We start from the raw sequence: 22,824 nt of genomic DNA, 5'->3' as shown, positions 1-22,824 counted from the left end.
GAGTCTCTGCTCTGCTTCCTGCGGGGGGCCCCCAGTGAGGGTGGGGCAGGGGGGCGTCCCTGCCTCACCTGGGCAGGTGGCTTACCTGGTCTGGCCTGGGGCGATGGTGGTGCAGTTCGCGTGCTGGTGACAGGGGTTCTGGGATTCGCAGAGGTCAGTCATGCTGCACCCCAGTCCGGGTACGTAGTCGTGGAAGTGCTCCCTGCACTCGCAGTGGGACTGCGGGGGGCGGGGAGGAAGCAGAGAGCAGCATCTCGCTGGGTGGCCGTGCGCATGCTCCCCTGCCGGGTGCCCGAGCACCAGGGTGCCGCTGGCTCCGGAGACCCGGCTGGAAGTTAAACGGTGGCCCGAGAACCCCAATTCCCAAAATCAGGGTCCTGGGGTCTCAGGTGGGCAACACACCCAGCATGTTCGAGATTTACTCCTGGCTCTGCACTCAGGACTCACTCCTGGCGAGGTTTGGGGGATGCCGGGGACCGAATCTGGGTCGGGCACGTGCAAGGCAAGCGCCCTACCTGCTGTATATTCTCTCTCTCTCCTGCCCACTTCGCTGGCACTGTTCCTGCTTCATTGCTCCTGCTGCTAGGCCAGTTACAGGTGAGTAGAGACTGAGGTTCAGATGGGACATTTTCTTACCTCGAAATAGTGGCTTTCCACCAGGGCACTCAACTGTGTTGGTGTTGGACTGTGTGTATGTGTTTTACTGCACGAGTGTGTACGTGTGTGTGCGCGCGCGCGCGCGCGTGTGTGTGTACACACACGCGCGTGCACACACACAAAAACACACAGAGCAGAGCCTGGGGTTAAACTCAAGTCCTCACACATGCGACATACGTCCTCTATTGCTGTGCCACAGCCCCTGGAGATGCTATTGGTTGTCACATGGGGACAGGGCAGTGCCACCAAAAAGTTGGGGTGCTGCTAGCGCCTGCAGCACAGAGAACAGCCCCTGAAGAGGGATCCAGTCCAAGGGACTCACAATATGGGGTTGAGAGCCTTGCTCTAGGCTTCTGGAAAGAGGGAAGCTCCTTCCGCGAAACTGTGGGAGTTTCTGAGCCCAGAGATGGACCTGGGAACCCGCCTCCCGGCTGCTTTCTGTGTACTGCTGGGGCCCAAGCCAGGGCCTCGCTCTACCGTGGAGCTAGCTAGGGCGCCCATTTCTTAGAGGCAAAGTATATTTTCAGTCTCCTTCCCATGGACCAGAGTGAAAGAAAATTTTCTCTGGTTTTGAGGGTGCGGGCTGAGCCCCTTAATGTCTTGGCCAACAAGCTGGAGAATGGAGGGTGGGGATGATGAGTGACTTGGGGGTGAGGCTGGGGTGATGTCTGGCAGAAAACTTCTGGAATGTTCTCATAGTGGTGGTGATGAGACTCTGACCCCCGTGACTGTGTTTTTGGGGAATGTGGAAGACTTTTCCTCTCCCCTCAGCAATGGCCATCAGTAGGGGGAGGGCCCCACACAGAATATGTGCCGGGCAGCTAGGGAGGGAGCAGGCACCCCCATGTATGCAATGGGTGAATGGGCTAGAGAAAGGGGCACTTCCTTACTAGGGGGCTACCCAGCTGCGGCTCCTGAAGGTCACCATGTTTGACCTGTTAAGTCAGACCGTGATTTAAAGGGACAGAGTCTCACCCCATTCACTTGCACCACCCTCCACTCTCTCCATGATGACTGACCCTGATCACTTTTTCACCCCTTTGGGATAAGGTGTGTGTGTGTGTATATATATATATATATATATATATATATACATATATATATATATATATATATATATATATATATATATTGCTTTTTGGGTCACACTTGGCGATGCACAGGGGTTACTTCTGGCTCTGCACTCAGGAATTACTCCTAGTGGTGTTCAGGTGACCATATTAGATGCTGGGAATTGAACCTGGGTCGGTCGTGTGCCAGGCAAATGCCCTACCCACTGTGCTATCGCTCCAACCCTGAGATAGGGTATTTGTGGCTGGCAGAGTCCCCTCTTTGGAAGATATGACAGAGTTGAGTGGTTTAAGTGGAGCGAGCCCGAATCCCCAAGACTGGATCAGCCCTGAATTTGCTGATTGTGAGAAAGGTGGATTGACTGTTCCATCACTGCTAGGGAGATTAGTGGAGGAGAGAGGTCAGTTTGGACTGGGTTGTGGGAAAGAGGGAGCTCAGGGGACGGATGGGGCTCGGGCATGCTGGGTGGGCCCCACTGCATGGAGGACAGTCTGGTCCCTAGGCGTGTTGAGCTATGCCAGTGTGGAAACACTGGCCCCAGGCCCAGCACCGTCAGCTCACCTGTCCCGGCCCATCATACTTGCACACGGTGGACTGTGGGGGGCAGCCTCCGAAGTTGTCTTGGCAGGGGTCCACGGGCAGACACACCTGCCCATCCCCCTGGTAGCCCTCCTGGCAGGTACAGCGGTGGCGGTTCGGCCCCAGGTAGGTGCACTGGGCGTATGAAGGGCAGACGTTCTGGGAGCAGGGGTTGATGGCTTGAGAGGCAAAGATGAAAGAACAAAGTGGTCACCACGTGCAGGGGGAGGAAAATAAAGCAGAAGGAATCGCAAAATGCACTCAGCTAGACTGCATAGGTAATCTCAGTTTCAAGGCAGAAAGACCAAGTGTGTGTGTGTGTGTGTGTGTGTGTGTGTGTAGAGGGCGTCCAAAGTGTTGCTCAAGAGCCCGGTGAAGACCTTCTTGCAATTCTAGCCCACTGTAATGTGAGGACCTGAAGATGTGGACAGCTTAGATCCCACGGTGCTGGGAATTATCTGGGCTTCCCTGTGGTGCTTCCAGGGGGTCCTCCAGGATTGCACCCAGCAATGCTCAGCGAACCATGTGGTGTCAGGGGTCATTCCAGGTCAGCCACATGCAAGGCATGAACCTCACCCCCTGTGCTATTTCTCCATTCCCAGGAACATTTCTCCTCTCCTCACCTGATTACACCCACCTATCAAAGAGATTATTACGGATGACTATCAGAGATGGCAACTACATGTGATGTACATGAATCCCAATCTATACAATAGACTTAAATATAAACTAGCAAGAGGAAAAACACTTGTGCACAGAGAATTTCTAGTATGTAAATGGGCCTCTTCCAAGTGTTTTCCATCCTCGATTAATAAAGCCCTTTCACGTGGGAACCACTGTGCTTCCCACTTAATTGACATGAAAATGGAGGCAGAAGCATTTGTCCAACACCAATAGGTAGTAATAGGTAGATCTGGGATGTGAATTCACGTGACCTGCCTGGCTCCAGAGTACATGCTCCTGACCTTTCACAAGGCAAAGGAGCAGGATATGAAAAGAGAACAAGGAAGGAAGAAAGGAAGATGGTAGGAAGGGAAAGAGGAAAGGAGAGAAAGAAGGAAATGAAGGAAAGAAAGGAGAAAGGGAAGGAAGGAGCAAGGGAGAGAAAGAGAGATTAGAAAAGAAGGAAGGTGAAAGGGAGGGAAGGAAGGAGGGGAAGGAGGAAGTAAGGAAGAAAGGAAGGAAAGGAAGGAGGAAAGTAGAGAAAGGAGGGAAGGAAGGAAGGAGAGAAGGAAGAAAAGAAGGAAGGAAGGAGGAAAGGAAGAAAAGAAGAAAGGAAGGAAGGAGGAAAGGAGAGAAAGGAGGAAAGGAAGAAAATAAAGAAGAAGAAAGGGAAGGAAGGAAGAAGCAAGGGAGGGAAAGAGAGATAAGAAAAGAAGGAGGTGAAAGGGAGGGAAAGAAGGAGGGGAAGGAGGAACTAAGGAAGAAAGGAAGGAAAGGAAGGAGGAAAGTAGAGAAAGGAGGGAAGGAAGGAAAAAGAGAAGGAAGAAAAGAAGAAAGGAAGGAAGGAGGAAAGGAGAGAAAGGAGGGAAGGAAGGAAAGAAGGATGAAAGGAAGGAAGGATGGAGGGAGGGAAGGAGAGAGATTAGGAAAGAAGGAAGGTGAAAAGGAGGAAAGGAAGGAGGGAGGGAGTGGAAGAAAGGAGGAAGGAGGGATAGAAGTAAGAGGGAGAGAAGAAGAGAAAGAGGGAAGGAAGAAAGACAAAGATCGCAGGACATTACATTTTACCCTAACATTGATCCAGGTGACATAAAACACGTGTAAGCATCAGCACACGTGTTCTGTTTGGAGAAAGGACATAGTTTCCTCTGAGGGCGCCCCTGTGATGGACATGGAGCTTGGTCCCTTTGAGCTTCCATTCAGCCGCCCACAGGACACAGAACGGGCCTTCTGTCCAAGGTAGAGAGGCTGTGATTTCTTTTTCCTCTCGAGTAAGAAAAAAACTAGCAGGATGTGAATTCTACTCACGCTCGCATACTCTGCCGTCGCCTTTGTAATTGGGGAGGCATTTGCATTCCAGCTTCGTGGCATCTTCACTGGAAGGGACGCACCTGGCATGTTCCGGGCAGAGCAAGGCTGTGCAGGCGGGGACAGCTGCAGAGGAAGAGCGTGGAGGGACGGGCTTTAGGGTCAGAGAAACTCAACAAGTGCAAAGGCAAAGTGGATTTAGGGTAACATGGAAAGGGGGGGTAAAAAGAAATCCAGAATGAGTAAGTGAAAAGTAACTCTTTTATTCTAACTTTCCCAGCCTACTCTCAAAGTAACCAACAAGGCCTAAGACCAAAAATAATCTAGCTCATGATTTAGATACTTTTTAGAAAGTAATGATCAAATGTGACTTTAGCAACTTGGGGCTGGGATTGTGATTGGGTGGAAAAGCACATGTCTTGCATGTATGAGGTCTTGGATTGAAATCCTGACACTGCACGTGCACGTGTGCATACACACATTAAAGAAATAGTGTATGCAACTTGATTTTTTATTTAACCATACATTATGAAGATCTTTAAGCATTAACTTCAATCTCTAATGCTGCCTAATACTTTGTGTTCCCAGGGGAGTATTAGCCGTCAGAAAGTGCTCCAGGCTGCTCGGTGCTTTTCATAACACGAGCTTGAATGTGTTGCATTTGACTCTCTCTTTTTGGGTTTGTTTTTAGGGTCCCATCTGGTGGTGCTCAGGACTTATTTCTGCCTCTGTGCTCAGGGATCACTCCTGGTGGGACTCAGGAACGGTCCTCTGTGGTGCTGGGGGTCAAACCCGGGCTGGCCATGTGCAAGGCAAGCACCTTGCCCACGGTATTATCTCTCCGGCATTTCACTCATTACAGTCCTTCACTTTTTCAAAGGAGAGTGGAACCCAGAGGGTAAGTTGAGTGAGAGCAGAGGCACAGTGACAAAGTCAGGGTTCACCCTTCGCCTGCTCTGGGGTTCACCAGTAGAGGGCTCTAGAAGGATAGCACAGGAGGCAGAGTAATTCTTCCTTGGTCCAGTGAGGAACGCTGGGTTTGCCTTGCTGTGGGTGGTGTGGGCGTGTCCATAGCAAGCTGTGCACAGAGACGGCTGGCCCCTCGGTCACCTCACATCCGCAGCCTGCTCCCAGTCCTGCCCCCACTTGCACACTGCACAGGGTGAGTGGGTCTAGCAACTTGGGTCTGCGTGCATCCTGCTGAGACACTGAAGGTCGATGCCCGCCTGCCCACCTGCCCTGTGACGCTGGCCCTGAGATGGTCCCTGCAAACCAGTGACCCTGCCCTCGACTCTGTCAGCTGCCCATGCAATGTCTCCAACAAAATCTGAACCCAATCCTAGGCAAGTTTGGCTCTTCCAAGTCTATCTTTCCTTGGCTATGCTACATGAGCGCTAAGACTTCTCTTTTGCCTTTTTTAAATAACCATTATTTTTTTAAAACCTTTTATAAAAATCTTCAGCACACATAGAATTCTAGAGACAACATGATATAAGTGTAGGATGGGCCCCGCTGACAATCAATATTCGTACATGTGACCCTGGATTCACCACCCAACGTGTAATTCCTTTGTCCCCCCTGCCCTGACTTCCCCGTCCTTTCCCTTCTGCTGGCCATGGGTTGGTCAGTGTCCAAGAGTTAATTTTTGTTCTCTGTAGTTCATTTGTCTATTTTCTCCATATAGTATACATGAATGAATTCCTAGGGCATGTGTTTTGATCTGTCTTATAGCTACTCTCCAAGCCTAGCTGACTCATTCTTAAACGTCCCTTTAAAAAATCATCTGGTGCGGCCAGAAGGTAGCACAGCAGGTAGGACGCTTGCCTTGCACACGGCTGACCTGAGTTTGATCCCCAGCATCCCATTTGGTTCCCTGAGCACCGCCAGGAGTGATCCTTGAGTGCAGAACCAGGATCAACTCCTGATCATTGCTGGGTGTGGCCCCCCCAAAAAAACAAAAACAACCAAACAAAAAAAAAATCACCTTGTGCTTTCTATCTTTTGATTTGACCAGCTTTGATTTGATTGCTCCAAGAATTGCAAAGGATTTGAACACTAGCGCCTGAGGCACAAGTTTTGGGAGCATTAGCAAATCATGACTTTCAGTCACCTTCATTTCCTGCTTATGTCTTTTATCTTTGTGCCTGTCACTGAGAGCAACCCTAGGTTCTGGTGCTAACTGGCCGCTAACTAACTGGCTACATGCCACCCCCATGTCTTTCTCTCCATTCCACCCTTCACCAGTTTGACTTCCTAAATACACCTGAAGACATGTTACCACACTGCTCTCAGCATTCTGTGACTTCCCACCTTCTGGCCTCTCCACTCCCTAATCCTCCAAGGTCCCTTCTTTTTCCTCCTTTTCTTTAAAAAAGTTTTTTTTAAAAAAAAACCCCAAAACTTGGGTGTATCACACCCAGTGATGCACAGGACTTCAGAGATCACTCCTGTCAGTGCTTGGGGCACCAGAGGCGATGCCAGGGACTGAACCCTGCGAGGCAAGTGCTCTACCCACTGTCCTATCACTCCACCACTCCCTCCTTTTCTTTTTCCCTTTCTTTGTAATTTTTAAATTTTCTTCCAGTGAAACGTGTTCATGGCCTCACGCCCAGAGAACCCCGGGGCATGACGACGAAGTTGCAGTGTGCACATCCGGCCTCTTTGGCCTGTGTGACATCAGGAGACAGGTACTTACGCTGGTCACAGCTGGGGCCTGTGTACGCCGAGTAGCACTCGCAGCTCCCGTTGCCCGTCAGCCCGCTGTTGCACACGCCGTGTACACAGCTGCACTCTGCAGGCAGGGAGAGGCATTTTCAGGATGTGACGTTAGGCTCTTTGCATAATTTGTTTAGTGTTTTGGGCCACTGCTGGCTGTGCTCAGGACAAACTCATGGCTCTGAGCTCGGGGGTCACTCGTGGCTCTGAGCTCGGGGGACCCAGGGGACCGTAGGTGGTGTCAAGGATGGAACCTGGGTTGGCTGTGTGCAAGGCAAGTGCCCTGTCCAATGTACTCTCTCTGTCCCCTCTTTTGATTTTTCAATTTGTTATTATTATTATTATTATTATTACTTTTTGGGTCACACCCAGCAATGCTCAGGAATTACTCCTGGCGGTGCTCGGGGGACCATATGTGAATGACCCAGGGGATAGAACCTGGGTGAGCCACATGCATGGCAAATGCCCTTCCCACTGCACTCTCACTCCCGCCTCAGGCCCCTCTTTTTAAAGACAATATTTCTGGATGGCTTCTATTGCGAATCTTCATGATGGGATGGAGGAAACCCCTGGGCTTAATCTTCTTAGTCTCAAATTGATTATGCAGGAAACAAAGTCGCTAATGATGCCTGCCTCATGGGATTTCTGTAGAGGAAAGTGTGATAATGGAATGAGGGTCAGCCCCTGCTCCCCTCTTAGATGCTGATGCAAACATAACCAGCCACCAAGCTTCCCCTCTCAGCTGCATGCTGGGGCATCCAAGTCCTTGCATGGGGCCCCTCTCGGTGTCTCCCACTCTGATGCAGCCTCCAGACAGGATGAATTGAGCCTGGCACCAACAGCTCTGGGGAACCTGACATGCAGGGCCACCACTAGCAGCCAAGAAAGTGTCCTAGGGCCAGAGAAGAAAGACACAGAGCACTTAGAGAGCCCTTGGTGTCTGTTGAAGTCACTACCACAAACCTGCATAGAGGCAGGAAACTTGATGCATATGTCTTTAAAGAGGTCAAAGCTCTGGCCACTGGGGTCACAGGGGCAGGATGCAGGAAGGCCTCTGTGATGTGTCCCCTCGGAGTGGCCTCACAGTGGCCACCGGTGCCATGCACATCCATGATAACTATCACCTGCTTTTCTGCTCCTTGAGGGTGGGGACCTACCCTCACTCCTCTTTGGACCCCCTTACCTGACAGGGAGGTCACTCAGGCAGGGTAAATGCCTGTGAGGGGCAGAAGGGGCTGTGGTGGGCACCCACGCTCTGTGGGCAGACATGGACCCAACCCTGCCTCTGTCTCCATCGTAACTGATGACCTTGAGAAGATCCTGCTTCTTGATCCACAAAACGGGGGACCCCACAAAAGAGTTGTCATGAAGATGCAAGGAGAGTCTGCATGTCTACTTTGGTAGAAGGCCAGGGGCACTGCATGCCCCTGGCAAATCCTATTGTTAGGAGGCCAGGGTTGTGGGATAGACTGGAGGGTTGGATTAGAGGAGGGGGTGTCTGTGTTTCTCTCTCTCTTTTTTTTTTTTTAATTTTTAAATTTATTTATTTTTAATTAGAGAATCACCGTGAGGGTACAGTTACAGATTTATACACTAAAAATATGGAACGCTTCACGAATTTGCGTGTCATCCTTGCGCAGGGGCCATGCTAATCTTCTCTGTATCGTTCCAATTTTAGTATATGTGCTGCCGAAGCGAGCACTGTGTTTCTCTCTTTTGTTTCATTTTTGGGCCACACTCAGCAGTTGTCAGGGCTTACTCTTGGCTCTGTGCTCGGGGGAATGTATGGGATTCCAGGGATCAAACCCAGGTCTGCTGAGTGCAAGACAAGCTCCCTAGCTGCTGTACCATTGCTCCAGCGTGAGAAGGGGGACTTTAAAAAAAATATATTTTGTTGAATCACCGTGAGATAGTTACAAGCTTTCACGTTTGGGTTACAATCTCACAATGATCAAACACCCACCCCTCCACCAGTGCACATTCCCCACCACCAATATCCCGGGTATGCCCCCCCCCCCTTTCCCACCCTCCCCCTGCCTCCATGGCAGACAATATTCCCCATACTCTCTCTCTACTTTTGGGCATTATGGCTTGCAACACAGACACTGAGAGGTCATCATGTTTGGTCCATTATCTACCCTCTGCATGTATCTCCCACCCCAACTGGTTACTCCAGCCATCATTTTCTTAGTGATCTACTGTCCTTGGGTGTCAGCCTCATGTGATGTTATTCTAAACGCCACAAATGAGTGCAGTCAAGAAGGGGGACTTTGTATTCTGCACCAAGCAGGGGGGACATTGAGAAGGCTCGGGCACTGGCAGCTGAGATGAAAACTCTCCTTGGATGCTGCAGCGTAAAGCATCTCTCAATGAATCAATAGTGGGGAAGAGAATCTGGCATCAGGTTTAAAGTGGGTGTTAAAAATAAACTGCAGCTAATAGAGTTGTCCTACTTACGGGCAAAACTGTCATCTCCACTGGACCAACACAGCACATGAAACCACACTGGCACCCAGTGGACATCGGCTGAAATGGCTTGTAAGTTCCCTTAGTCCTTGCTAATGGGACTGGCCAGTTATCACTGAATCATTCATTCATTCATTCATTCATTCGTGTTTGTTCATTCATTTGTATTCATTCATTCATTGCGATGATCTCTTTGCTGTAGATTGTTTTTGTTCTAGCTTCTCATTGGCTGTTAAGATCTAGATCTTTCTAGGTTATCAGCCCAATGAGATAGGTGAGAGCATGCCTGAATTAAAAGCGAGGAAGGCCTAAAGAGGTTAAAACACTTCTCGGGTCAGTTTGGCTTCAATGCCTGTTCTTTCCTCCTTTATGTTCTAGACTGCAATCCAATATGGAGGCCACTAGCCCTGTGTGGTGGTTTAAACTTAAAACAGGGAGTGTGAGCTAAAATGCAGATTCAGATACTCCCCCTGGCCACATCGCAGTGCTCAATGCCTGCATCATCACACAGAGTTCTACTAGCACCTAGTCTGGAGACGTTTCCCCCAAGTTTCGGTTTAGCTCTCCAGTTGTGTTTTTGCGGGGAATAGGCCACACCTAGCAGTACTCAGACCATCCCTGTTCCGTGCTCAGGAGTGACCCCTGGTGGTGTTCAGGACCCGAATGTGGTGCCAAGGCTCAAGTCACAGTAATACTCCATAATGTCCAAAAGGAAAGAGAGGGAGAGAGGGACACACACACACACACACACACACACACACACACACACACAGAAACAGAGAGACAGAGACAGAGAGAGACAGAGACAGAGAGACAGAAAGACAGAGACAGAGGAGAGAGAGGAGGAGGGGAAAAAGGGAGAGAGACAGAGAGAGGGGGAGAGAGAGGGAGAAAGAGACAGAGAAACAGAGAGAGGAGAGGAGGAGAGAAAAAAGAGATATAGGGAGAGAGAGACAGAGAGAGACAGAGAGAGAAAGATAAGTGCCTTCCATCAAGCCACAGAGGCAGATGGGAGAGATGGTGGGAGGGAAACTGAGGACATTGATGGTGGAAAATGGACACTGGTGGAGGGCTGGTGTTGGATCACTGTATGACTAAAACTGGATCACGAACAGTTTTGTAACACTGTATGTCATGGTGACTCAATTAAAAAAAATCAGGGTTATGCTGAAATGACTTCAGATAAAGCACTGCCTGTCCTCCTATTTCCCAGTGCCCCCCTTTTTTAAAAAAATTTTTTTTGACTTTCAGAATAATTACTTGGCTTCCATGGCAGGAAGCCAGGGGGATGCTCTCTGTCTTCCTGCCCATTTCAATATTTGTTTTAAATCAGTGATGTCCTCTCTAGTGTAGGGAAAGGAAGTAGCAGTTAGGAGACATAATTTCCAAACAGTTGCTTGATGGTTTGTGAGCATACCGCCATTTGTAGGTACTATTAAAAATATAAATGTGCTAAATCTGCTTTAAAGTTGCTTTTTACAAATTTTCCTTATGAAATCATCTTTCATGGAGTGGAGGATAAATAAAGATTTGGGTACTGGGGAAAATTAGATACTTACAACTATAATTGCTAATATTTCTTGTGCACTGATTATCCTGTTAAATTCTCACAATTATTTTAGAGGTTTTTGGGTCACACCAAAAAGGGGTTGCACAGGGGTTACTCCTGGCTTTGCACTCAGGAATTACTCCTGGCAGTGCTCAGGGGACCATATGGGATGCTGGGAATCGAACCCGGGTTGGCAGCATGCAAGGCAAATGCCCTACTCTCTGTGCTATTGCTCCAGCCCCTGGTAATAGCATTTTTATTTTTACAAAGGAAGCCACAGACAGAGGGTGTGTTAAAAAAAACAAAAAACCTTAAGTTCTCAGGGCCAGAGAGATAGGACAGAGGGTAAGGTACTTGTCTTGCAGGAGGGAGACTTGGGTTTGATCCTCCGCACCCCACATGAACCCGCTGCACCATCAGGAGTGATCCCTGAGCTAACAGCCAGGAGAAAGTCCTGGGCACAGGTGTGTGCCCGGGCTCTATCCCTTAAAACCCAAACAAAATCAACTTAATGTTTCCGATTTATAATTTAGGATGAAAGTCAGCCTGAGGCTCAGACCAGAGTTCTAAAATTATTTCTCCATACTGTTTCAAACCATGATTCTGGGTCAAGGTAATGTGGCTGGAGAAAATTAAGGCAGTCATTCAGACTTATTCATTCCTGTTCTCTCTCTGCCATAGGTACATTCATTTACATTCATTCACTGGTTCGCAAATTGTATTCATCTCAGCCACGAAAGGGCAGTGTGTGCCCCTGAAGCAGAAGTCTCTGTTGAAGATGAAGATGGAGATGAGGAGATAGAGCGAGACATAGGCATACCAGGAGCCCATGGATTAAACTGAGACATCTTCCACTGCAGCCAAGAATTTATGACAGTGTGCCAATTTGCCCAGACTTGGATGTTTGATGTGTGTATGTCGGTTTTCTTGCAAAAATTTAGTCAATAACAATGACTGAAACTAATTTTTCCATCAAGGCCAGAACCAAGGCGGTGTTGGAGAAACTGTTAGTTTTTTTTTTTTTTTTGGGTGGGGTGGGGTGGGGTGGGGAGATTATGGATCTGGCAGGCTTGGTCCCTCCCATGTCTTTATTTCCTAGATTTAGGAAGTCTGAATTCCAGCCCACTTCTAGCATCTTGCAGACCCTGACTAGGAAGACTGCACCACTGTGGGAAGTTCCTTCAAAACAAAGACCCCTTCCCTTAGCCACTGTGGATATTCCTTCCCTATGACTGCCATAACATCTCACCGCAGGATGTAACAGTTTCACAACAAAACCTATGAAATATGTATTAAGTAAGGCAGTTGGAAGCCCATAAACACTGTTCTGAAACAGGGGTGATGGGTTCTCTTCCGTTCTGGTTCTCCCCCTTCCTTCCTTATTGTGTTTTCTGATTTCTGGAGATTTCTGGGGACCATCCACTGACTTGGCTAGTTGCCTCCTTTCATCTGGGGAGGTGAATGGGGAAGGAACAGGGAAGATGGGAAGGAAGAAAGGGACAGATCAGGAGGTGGTGGGGCGGGTGGCGGAAGTGGAGGCTTATGGGGAGATCAGTGCTGACAGCAGGATCCCGAAAGACCGCAGGAGTGGATCTGGCCAGGCTAAGTGGGTGTGACTTCCTGGATCCCCTGGAGAGGGAACCTCATGCCCTCAGGGATTTTGGGGTGCTGGGGTGGGGAGGCATAGCCAACGGTATTCAGGGCTTACTCCTAGCTCTGTGCTCAGGGATCACTCCTGGTGGGGATCAAGGGACCACGTATATGATGCCGGGGGTCCAAACTTGGATTGGGCCACACACTAGGCAAGTGCTGTATCCTCTCTCTGGTCCCTGTGCATTTAAGTCTTAAGCACAATGCTGAAAGCACAGAAAACATCTCTCTGGTCAGAGAAAATATTTTATGTGACAGGTTGGTGTTCTGACGTGCCGTGTAAAGTTGATTGCATATGCACCTCTGTGTTTTCAGCATAAGAGGATTCTTTCTGGGGGTAATGGACTGTTTTTGACTTCCAACCAGTACAAACGCATTTAACGTCACAAACATCAGACCTACCTGATGAACAATTGGGTCCAAAGAAGTTGTCATCAGCGCAGGTTTCACAGGCGGTGCCGCCAAAGCCGTCCTGTACACCGCCAGGGAGACACAGTTAGAACCCGGTGACCCAGGTCACTCACAACCCCCTTCTCTGGTCCACCCACTGGGGGTCTCTCACATGGGTCTTTGCCTTTCCCAGAGCTCCTTCTAGTTCTTCCTTTATCCTTGACTGTGAGTGGCAATGCACTTACCAGCCGCTATGTCGCCTTCCACCAAGATCCTGGAGCTTCAGAAGAAAACTGCCTTGTCAATTCAAAGGTCGGGCTCTGGAGCCAGCCACCTTATAATTCCCTTCCCCTCCCACACACACAGGAGGGGAAAAATGCAAACTCTTTACATTTTGCTTTTCTAAACAGAGTGGTGCTTAATCCCTTTCAGAAGGATTTTTTTTGCATTTAAATTATCTCAGGTTTTAAATCTGAAAAAAGTTACTTTCAAATTGGGGGTGACAAAGGAGTTCAGGATCAGCAGATCCAAAGTTTAACAATGGGGGTCCAGGACAGGCCCCTAGGGGTGACCTGCCACAGCGGTGATGAGTAGCAGTGATGAGGACATTTCCACAAGCCTGTGTGGTTTGGCAAGATCCTTTTCACATCTAAGATATCATTTTAGGGTCTGAGACCTCCAAGTCTGCAAGGATCGGGACTGGGCCTCTTCCGCCCAGATTCCCCATCTTCCAGTAGCTAGGCGGTCACACCCAGGGACTGCTCCCGGTGCCGTGTAATCCCACCAACGGCCAACATCCAGAGACTTTAAAACCAAGCTCCCGGAAGCTTATGGCCTAGTTCTCCCTCTGGGAGAGGCTTGCAAGCTACCGAGAGTTTCTGCCCACATGGTGTATTCATATGCCAAAACCAGTAACAATGATGAGTCTCATTCCCCTAACCCTGAAAGAGCCTCCAATGCGGCACCATTGGAAAGAATGAGTAAAGAGAGGCTTCTAAAATCTCAGGGCTAGGATGAATGGAGATGTTACTGAGACTGCTTGAGAAATTCGACGATCAACGGAATGATGATGATGATGATGAAGATATCATTTTACTTTTTCAATAATGAATGCAATTGCAGAGGTATTATTTACAGATGTCTCTGCCTTAAGGCTGGGGGGCAAAGGACTCACTCTAAGGTCTCCTGGTCCTACAAGATCATTCTGTGGAGGATGGCATATTCTCTTTCTGATTCTCACCACTTAGACTCCACCTGGGCGGAGGCACAGCAGGTAAGAGAGGAAGCAGCGTGGAGGAGGAAGAGGAGGAGAAGTTTGGAACTTACTTGGCAGGAGCAGCTTCCGTTTCCTTCCATGCCTTCTGCACAGCTGCCCCGGCCACTGCAGGGCGACCTGGCTCCTCCCGGGCACTCTAGGGAACCAAGGGCTCAGAGTCACACACATTCTGCAAGGTGAGTTCAACACCCACTGAGTGTCTGTGAGCGCTTCCGAGCAGGGACAAGGAATCACTGAAGACATGGATGGAGCCCTGAGGGCTCCCGAGGGGACAGGGGTGCAGAACCAGGAGCGTCCCCTGTAAAGAGGGGCGGGGGCAAGGCACAAGGCTGACTGCCAGTTCTCAAGACTTTCTCTTCCTGGGGCGCCGGATTCACTCCCATTCTGTAGTTCCCAGGGGGGCTGGTGCCGTTGGCAGTCGAGGAAGCCCAAGTTCAGAGGGGTCACATGACTTAACCCAAGGGTTTGCAGTTTATAAATGGATGGGTTGGGAATTTATTGACTTTTTAAATGTTTACTTATTTATTTTTAAAAATTAAATCACAGGGGCCGGAGCCATAGCACAGCAGGTAGGGCGTTTGCCTTGCACGCGGCCGACCCAGGTTCGATCCCCGGCATCCCATATGGTCCCCCAAGCACCGCCAGGAGTAATTCCTGAGTGCAGAGCCAGGAGTAACCCCAGTGCATCGCTGGGTGTGACCCAAAAAGCAAAAAAAAAAAAATTAAATCACAGTGAGATACACAGGCAAGAGGTTATTCAGGAATAGGTTTTAGTACAATGTCTCAACACCTGTCCCTTCACGGGTATACATTTCCTACCACCAAAGTGTCTCCAGTTTCTCTTCCTTCCCCTCCCCCAACACCTTATGGCAGGCACTTTTTTCTTTTTCTTTTTTCTTTTTTTTTGTCTTTGGGGTCACACCCAGCGATGCACTGGGGTTACTCCTGGCTTTGCACTCAGGAATTACTCCTGGCGGTGCTCAGGGGACCATATGGGATGCTGGGAATTGAACCTGGGTCGGCTGCATGCAAGGCAAACACCCACCCGCAGTGCTATCGCTCCAGCCCCCATAGGCACTTTTCTTCTCTCTGTGTGTCTCTCTGTTTCTGTCTCTCTTTATGTCTTTTTCCCTCTCTCTCTATCTGAGCATTAAGGTTTGCAATATAGATACTTTAAGGTTATAATGTATATCCCTTTACCTGGAGTTTTTTTCCAGATAATTTCCAACAATTATTGTCATACTGATCCCTTCTCTACCTTAACTGCCCTTTGCCCCTACACAATTGTGGAAGCTTCAAACCATTAGCTGATCTTCCTGACTCCTGTGTTTTCTGACTCTGGATATTAGTCTCATACTATTTTTTTAAATATTCCACAAATGAATGAAGTCATTCTATATCTGTTCCTCTCTTTCTGACTCATTTCACTCAACGTGATACTTTCCATGTCCACCCATTTATAATCAAATTTCGTGACTTTATCCTACCAGCTGCATAGTATTCCATTTTGTAGATGTGCCATAGTTTCTTTGTCTATTCATCTGTTCTCAGGCAGTTGGGTTGTTTCCAGATTCTGGCTATTGTGAATAATGCTGCAATGAACTTAGAAGTGCACATGGCATTTCTGTTGTGTTTTTAGGCCCCTTGGAAATATCACCAGAAGTGGTATTGCTGGGTTATATGGAAGCTCAATTTGTAGTTTTTTGAGGAATATCCATATTGTTTTCCAAAAAAGCTGGAGTAGTCTGCATTCCCACCAACAATGAATGAAAGTCCCTTTCTCCCATCATCTACACCAGCACCAGCACTGGTTGTTCTTGTTTTTTTTTGGATATGTGCCAGGCTTTGTGGTGTGAAATGATATCTCATTGTTGTTTTGATTTGCATCTCCCTGGTGATTAGTGATGCAGAACATTTTTTTTTTCATGTGACTTTTGACTATTTGAATTTCTTCTTTGAGGAAGTTTCTGTTCATTTCTTCTCTCCATTTTCTTGATGGGCTGGGAATTGTACACTAGAGAAGGGATGGGTGTTGGAACATTCTATGACTGAAACCCAATCATGAATAACATGACTATATTTAATAAAGCCAGGCACCTTATTTTTGTTGGGGTAACACCTGGGGTGCTCAGGGACTTCTATCTCGGAGCTCAGAAGCTACTCCTTGTGGTGTTCAGGCAGCCATATGCAGTGCGGAGGATGGAACATGGGCCTCCTGAGTGCAAAACCTGCACCAACCCACTGAGCTAACTCTCAGGCACATTCATCATTCACAAACCTGACTCAAGTCTGGGCAGCACCAGAAGGAAGGAGGGGAAAATTCCTCCAGTGTTTTCCTCTCCGGGCGATGCTTTTGAGGGATACCCAGTTTGGCTTCTGGGCTGACTCAGAATAAGTTTTCTCCACCCTAAGACTTGGCAACCAATGCCATCTTGCAGAAATGCCATCCCAGGCGTTTTTATCCCAGCAGGCAACTCATTGCATTTGATCTGGCTCCCACACTCACATTCCACTAAGTATCTTCCTCTGCGTGGACCAATCCTGCTCCCATCCCCCAGCCCTTCTGTCCAGTCCCCACATAGCCCTCCCTGATGGACCCTGACCCTCAAACATGCTTTACGCATCCAGGGAGGCTGATTTTGCACCCCCTGGGTGTCCCTTCTCACACCTTGTGATAACTTATGAGCAGAAAGGGGGTACAGTCAGAGTCCTCACTTGAGAAGACGACCCAATACTAGGCCACCAGCAGATCCCTGGGAAATTGGTTGAGCTTCTTCTCTCCCTTCCCATGACACCAGGACCATCTCCAGGAAGTCCCAGCTTCCTTTTTTCCTTTAGGGGACAGAGAATCCAGGGAGGTTTCCTCTAAGGAGAAGCACCGGAGCAGCTGTTTCTCATCTCCTGGGAGAGTATGGTTACAAAGGGCCCTCTGAAGGGCTTCTTCTCTGAGATTGGTACCATGAAACGCATCCCTCACATATCCCCTATGGCGGCACAATTTCCCTGCGATCATGCTCACGGTCATGACTCCTCCATTGTCCTGCTTCTGGCCAGGCTGAGTCAGGCAGGGCACCAGAGCAGACCCGTTTCTGCAGGCCAGGGGCTCCTCTGCTAGGAATCTGAGGTTGGAGCACTCAACCCCCATGCTCTTACTCAGTATTTTCTAGAGCTGTCTGTGGTCTAAGACTTTTCTACCCACCTTCCTCGGTTCCCTTTCTTATTTCCGAGCATCAGATCTAAATCCTCATCTGATGTCACCAGGGATCCTTCTCTCTAAGAAAATTCTTGTTAACTAATTTACTGCATGTGAAGCCCTGACTTGGGTATCTGCTTTTCAGGGGGTAGAGAGCGCCAATCAGATAGTTTCCCTCCACCTGACCTGGGTTTGGCAAGTAGGTGAAACTAAAATAAATGGAGAGGTGGGTCCAGCCTACAACAGAGCTTGTGGCTTGGGTAGCTGTGAATGGACGGGATTTTAGTCTACCTTCCCCTCATGACCAAAAGATTATGGCTGTAAATTTATGCACAGTTTAATGCTTCACACTCACTGATTGGAGGTCTTTGGGCATAAGACCCATTTTAGTAGTCTAGGCTGGTCATTCTACTGCACATTCATGTTTGAGAGCCACCGGATATGCTGGTAAGATGGGGGGGTTGTCTTTGATAGGAAGGAGGTGAAGGTTTTTAACGTTTCCTAGGTCACTGTGGAGAAGGAACTGATGAGTCTTTGCATAGGGACAGCTCTGTGTAGCTTGGTCCAGTTGCCAGGCAGGGTGGACGATGCTTAACTTGGCTCTGCTATAGGTGAGTTTAGAAAAGGGTAAGTGGCTGGGCTCTTAAGTGGATTAATTCTTGCTTCAGAGGAAACCAGAAAACTGGGCTGCCCAAGAAAGGCCAATGCTGACTGCTGGGATTTCTTGTGCACAGAGAGACCCAAAGGAGCTCTAGTCCCCCTGACCATTCCGCAGGCCACCAAGTTCTTTGATAAGTGTGTGTTGCCTCTGGTGGTTGGAAGTCAATAGGGGCCCCCAGGCAAGGAAGAGGGAGATTCTGTGGACATTTTGCCCATCGGGAACAAAAGTGGTCATGTTATTACTTCTTGATATTCTAAAAAGAAGCTTCACTCTCTGCTCCTGAGTCCTCTCACCATCAAAGGCAACAATACAGAGTAGTCTCAAAGTTGACTGATGGGCCCATAAGGGTCTTTGGGTCTTGGCCTCCAGGGCTGGCTGCAAGGACAGGCTGCCATGCTCTTTGGTTCTAGATTTTTTCCATAGTGGTGGTGGGTTCAGGTAATCTCCCTGCTGAAACATCCACTCAAACTTTTAATGGGAATGCCCTGCCACAGAGGCAGGGTGGGGTGAAGGGGACAGGGTGGGGGTGGTGGGAGGGATGCTGGGACCATTGGTGGTGAAAAATGGGCACTGGTGGAGGGATGGGTGCTCGATCATTGTATGACTGAAACGTAATCATGAAAACCTGTAAGTCTGTAACTTTGTCTCATGGTGATTCACTAATTAAAAAAAACAACAACAAAACAACTTTTCCCAGTGAAGAGTAATTTCTAAAGGAAGGCATTACACCGAGATCCTCCTGAGGCCAGGGAATGTCTTGTTGGCCTGAGGTTTCCAATGTCCATTGAAAAACTATGATGTAAGCTCACAGGGGAATTCCACTTTCCATATTATTCAGTGAGGTAACAAGTACCTAGACCAACACCTGGCACACAGCAGTGGCTTCAGAAGTATTAGTGAAACAAATGAATGAATCAATAAGTATGTGACTGACCAAGTAAAACTGGAAAGTACAGATCTAGGTCTGAGAGGCAGGCCTCTGGGGGAGTCATTTAAGTGAGAGGATAGTAGCTGCTTGACAGTAGGAGTCATAGATGGCTCCATTCCAGTGAAAGAAAGGTCATGGGAGAGTTTTCTTCCTAGGGATACCATGTGTTGAAAGTTCACACAGAAGCCAAGCAGAGGGCAAAAACATGAAGGACGCCTCCCAAGAGCACTGATTTACAGGGCAGGGAAAGGGAACCAAGAGGGAAACTGAAATTCCCACTGAGTTAGATGCAATTGGAAGTTGGGGAGACCAAGGAAATGCTGAATTAGGAGAGCCTGTGTCGGAAGTAGCTGTGCCAATATCCACTACCAAACTTGGGCTAATTGCAGAACCTTGTTTGAGGTCCCCCACCCTTGATGGACTGGACACCTTTGACAGAAAAGAAAGGCCACCACAGAGTCACAAGTGAGAGGAAGAGATTTGTAAGGGTCAGGGCTCTGCCCTGGGAAATAAGGGAGGGTTATGTAGAATGCCCAGCACCCCAACCTACACTATGCTCAACATTAGAGAGGGAGACTAGAGTCCATCAGCCGGCAAACCAGACACGAGAGTTACACGGGGACAAAGCAAGGGAGCTCTGAAGCTCCGTGAAGCTTCCCTCTCCTCCTGCAGGGTCGAGAACTGGTCAGTCATAGATCCCAAACACCGACTCAACAAAACTGAAAACATGAGCTCTAAGCTGCAGCCACTGATGCTCTGTAATGTGCCTGTCAAGGTGACGGGTAGGAACGGGGTGGGTGGGGCTTGGGGTGCAGAGGGCATATGGGACACTGGTGGAGGGAAGTTGACACTGGTGGTGGGATTGGTGCTGAAATATTAGGTGCCTAAAACCTAACTTTCGATAACTTTTCAAATCACAGTTCTTTAATAAAAAATGAAAAAAAAGTATACTGTGAACCCTAATAAAGCCGTTAAAATGAAAAAGAAAAGGAAGAACTGATCATGCCTAAGAAAGGAAGACTCCTAGATATGTAGAGTCTAATGTTGAAGCAAAATGACTGGAGTCAGGCAGATGCAGGATTAGCATCCAGCTCATACCAGACCGGGAATACTGAGTGTTTTTGTCAGCCAGGGTGGAAAGTCTCATATTACATGGAGCACCAGCATGGATGTTCTGGAGCTGAGGGCCAGAGAGGTATTATAGGAGGTAAGGCTCCTGCCTTGGATGCAGTCAAGCTCTATTTGACTTCTGTTGCCACATACGGTTCCCTGAACACTAAAGGGTGTGGGGTGCTTACCCCCTTTGCCCCCATAGGGGATAAATAGGAATTGATGACCTTGTTCATAGAGAAATCAGCTTCAGACTAAAGGTTGCTCTAGGCCTGATGAACAACACTTAAAAATGAGCTTACAATTAACTTTATTATATTCCAGAAATTTGATTATAATTTTCTTCTGGCTTGGAATATTATAGTTTTCTTTTGGGGTGATATTATATTATAGTATAGTTTGGCTTGTCTAAGAGGGGAGTTCAAAAATATTTGTTTTTAAGACACAAGATTATCAAACACATAATGAAGCAAAATTCACAACACTGACACCCAATAAAAAATGTATCAGGCATGCAAAATCATGAGACAAAAGAAAGGTTCATAGAAACCAACTCAGAAATAATACATAGTATAGAATTAATAGAAAAATATGTGAAAGTTTTTATATCCATATTCTATATATTGAGGAAGGTAGAAGGGGGAAAGCATGTTTAGCGTGGCTATCTAATTATGTCAAATTAAACCCATTTAGAACATTTAGAGATGAATACAGAATGTCTGAGATATAAACACAGTACATAAAAGTAACGGCAGTTTAAATTCTTGGAAAAGAGTTTAGTGACAAAGACATAGAAATAGATCATACAAAATAAAACAGAAAAAAGATTGAAAAATTAGTGAACAGGACATCAGTGAATTGTGGGACAACTTCAAGCACTGCAGCATTTGTATCAATGAAGTATGAAAGAGAAAAGAGCAGAAAATATATTTGAAATATTTTGACCACAAAATAGCTATATTGAGGACTCCATCAATCTACACTAACTAGTGCCTAGTGAAAGATACAAGAAGAAAGTTATACATCACAATAAAATTCCTTAAAGTTAGGGAGAAAGAGAAAACCAGAAGAGCAATTACAGGAAAGAAAGACAGCTGTAGCGCAGACAGGTGGAAAAGTGTCCAGAGTTCAGAGGAATCTGAGAAAGCCCCTGGCCTCCTGAACATTGCTTGGAAGGGTGGGTATATTATCCCACCCCTAAAAAAAAAAAAGAGGAACCAGGCTCCAAAAAGTACATGCTGTGTAATTCCAGCCACAGAACCTAATGGTAAAATTATAGGCAGAGGAATATGTCCGTGTTTGCGCTCAGCTGGGACTTGGAAGTGAATTTGACAAGGAAGGGAATGTTGGGGGATGATACAATGTTTCTTTACCTAAATTGTGGTGGCTGTTTTGCAATTGTTCAAATGAGTCAGCAATCATAACTATTTCCTAAAAAGGGCAAGTGTTACTTTATGTAAAATTAGAACTTAAAAAATAAATAAATCCAGTAACAGTTTATGTGCCCAATAAAAAGGTAGAAAAAGTGATTTATGTCCCTGTGAATCATGAATTCATCTCTACTTCTATTTTGACTCCGAAGGGGTCTTTTCCTATAGTTTATACTCCATACTGACTGGGAGCAGCACTGTAGCACTGTCGTACTGTCGTCCCATTGTTCATCGATTTGCTCGAGAGGGCACCAGTAACGTCTCCTTTGTGAGACTTGTTACTATTTTTGGCATATCGAATATGCCATGGGTAGCTTGGCATGGGTAGCTTGGCATGGGCTCTGCCAGGCGGGAGGGATACTCTCGGTAGCTTGCAGGGTTTTCCAAGAGGAATGGAGGAACCCAGGTTGGCTGGGTGCAAGGCAAACGCCCTACCCTCTGTGCTATTGCTCTAGTCTGTGCGCGAGCACACACATACACACAAATACACACACACACTTTTTTTTTCAGAGATAGAATTCAGGATCTCATACATGTAGGCAATTGTTCTACTGCTGAATTATATCCTATTCCTTAGAAAGCCATTCTTTTGTTTGTTTTTGGGCCACAACAGTAGTGCTTGGGCTTATTCCTGGCTCTGTTCTCAGGATTCACTCCTGATGGTGCTCAGTGGACCACGTGAGGTGCCTGGGTAGACTTGGGGCTGGCAGGGTACAAGACAAGTGCCTTAGCCTGTATATTATCTCTCTGACTCCAGCAGAGATATTTAAAAGCAAATACACGATAAGTGATATATATTTTCTTGCCTTTGATCTCTCAGTCTTCTGCTGACATAGTTTAGTTGGAAGAGAACCATGATTCACAAAGCATTTCTTCATCTAAAAGACCATTTTACAAGCCACTGGGAACACCTCCCATGGGTCAGATGTCCCTAAAATGGTTTCTGGACTTGTTTGTTTTCTTTTTGTGCTGTCCTTGCTTATTATTATTGTTCTTAGCCTCTGTGCCCTGGGTTGAGTGCCAAGTACATTGTATCGAAGTATGTCCAGTCTTCAACACAGTGAGTGAAGTGGTTCCGAGCACTCTTTATCTAAGAGGAAACCGAGACCCAGAGATGAGAGGTTGCCTCACCATCAGGCTCAGAGATAAGGATTATTTTCCACCTCATTTGGGCCATCAAG

At 47.6% G+C, this 22,824-nt stretch overlaps 1 protein-coding gene and 1 non-coding gene across 2 annotated transcripts in view; both read right to left on the bottom strand.

Annotated features, from left to right (window-relative positions):
• The window catches only part of STAB2 (stabilin 2), a 159,808-nt gene that overhangs the window by 120,841 nt on the left and 16,143 nt on the right, over positions 1–22,824 (bottom strand). Inside the window, exons 4-9 of the mRNA XM_055118350.1 lie at positions 14,372–14,457; positions 13,058–13,127; positions 6,971–7,066; positions 4,276–4,401; positions 2,290–2,486; positions 86–219 (exon numbers count right to left, since the gene is read on the bottom strand). Of these exons, the coding sequence (XP_054974325.1) occupies positions 86–219; positions 2,290–2,486; positions 4,276–4,401; positions 6,971–7,066; positions 13,058–13,127; positions 14,372–14,457 (709 nt within the window). The remainder of the gene's footprint in view (positions 1–85; positions 220–2,289; positions 2,487–4,275; positions 4,402–6,970; positions 7,067–13,057; positions 13,128–14,371; positions 14,458–22,824) is intronic.
• On the bottom strand, positions 8,586–8,692 carry LOC129399275 (U6 spliceosomal RNA). The gene has a single exon (XR_008627026.1). It is a non-coding gene; the product is annotated as a U6 spliceosomal RNA (small nuclear RNA).

Source organism: Sorex araneus, chromosome 10, assembly GCF_027595985.1.
Source record: "Sorex araneus isolate mSorAra2 chromosome 10, mSorAra2.pri, whole genome shotgun sequence".
In the NCBI taxonomy this organism is placed as follows: Eukaryota; Metazoa; Chordata; class Mammalia; order Eulipotyphla; family Soricidae; genus Sorex; species Sorex araneus.
This window is presented reverse-complemented; position numbering and strand designations above follow the sequence as displayed.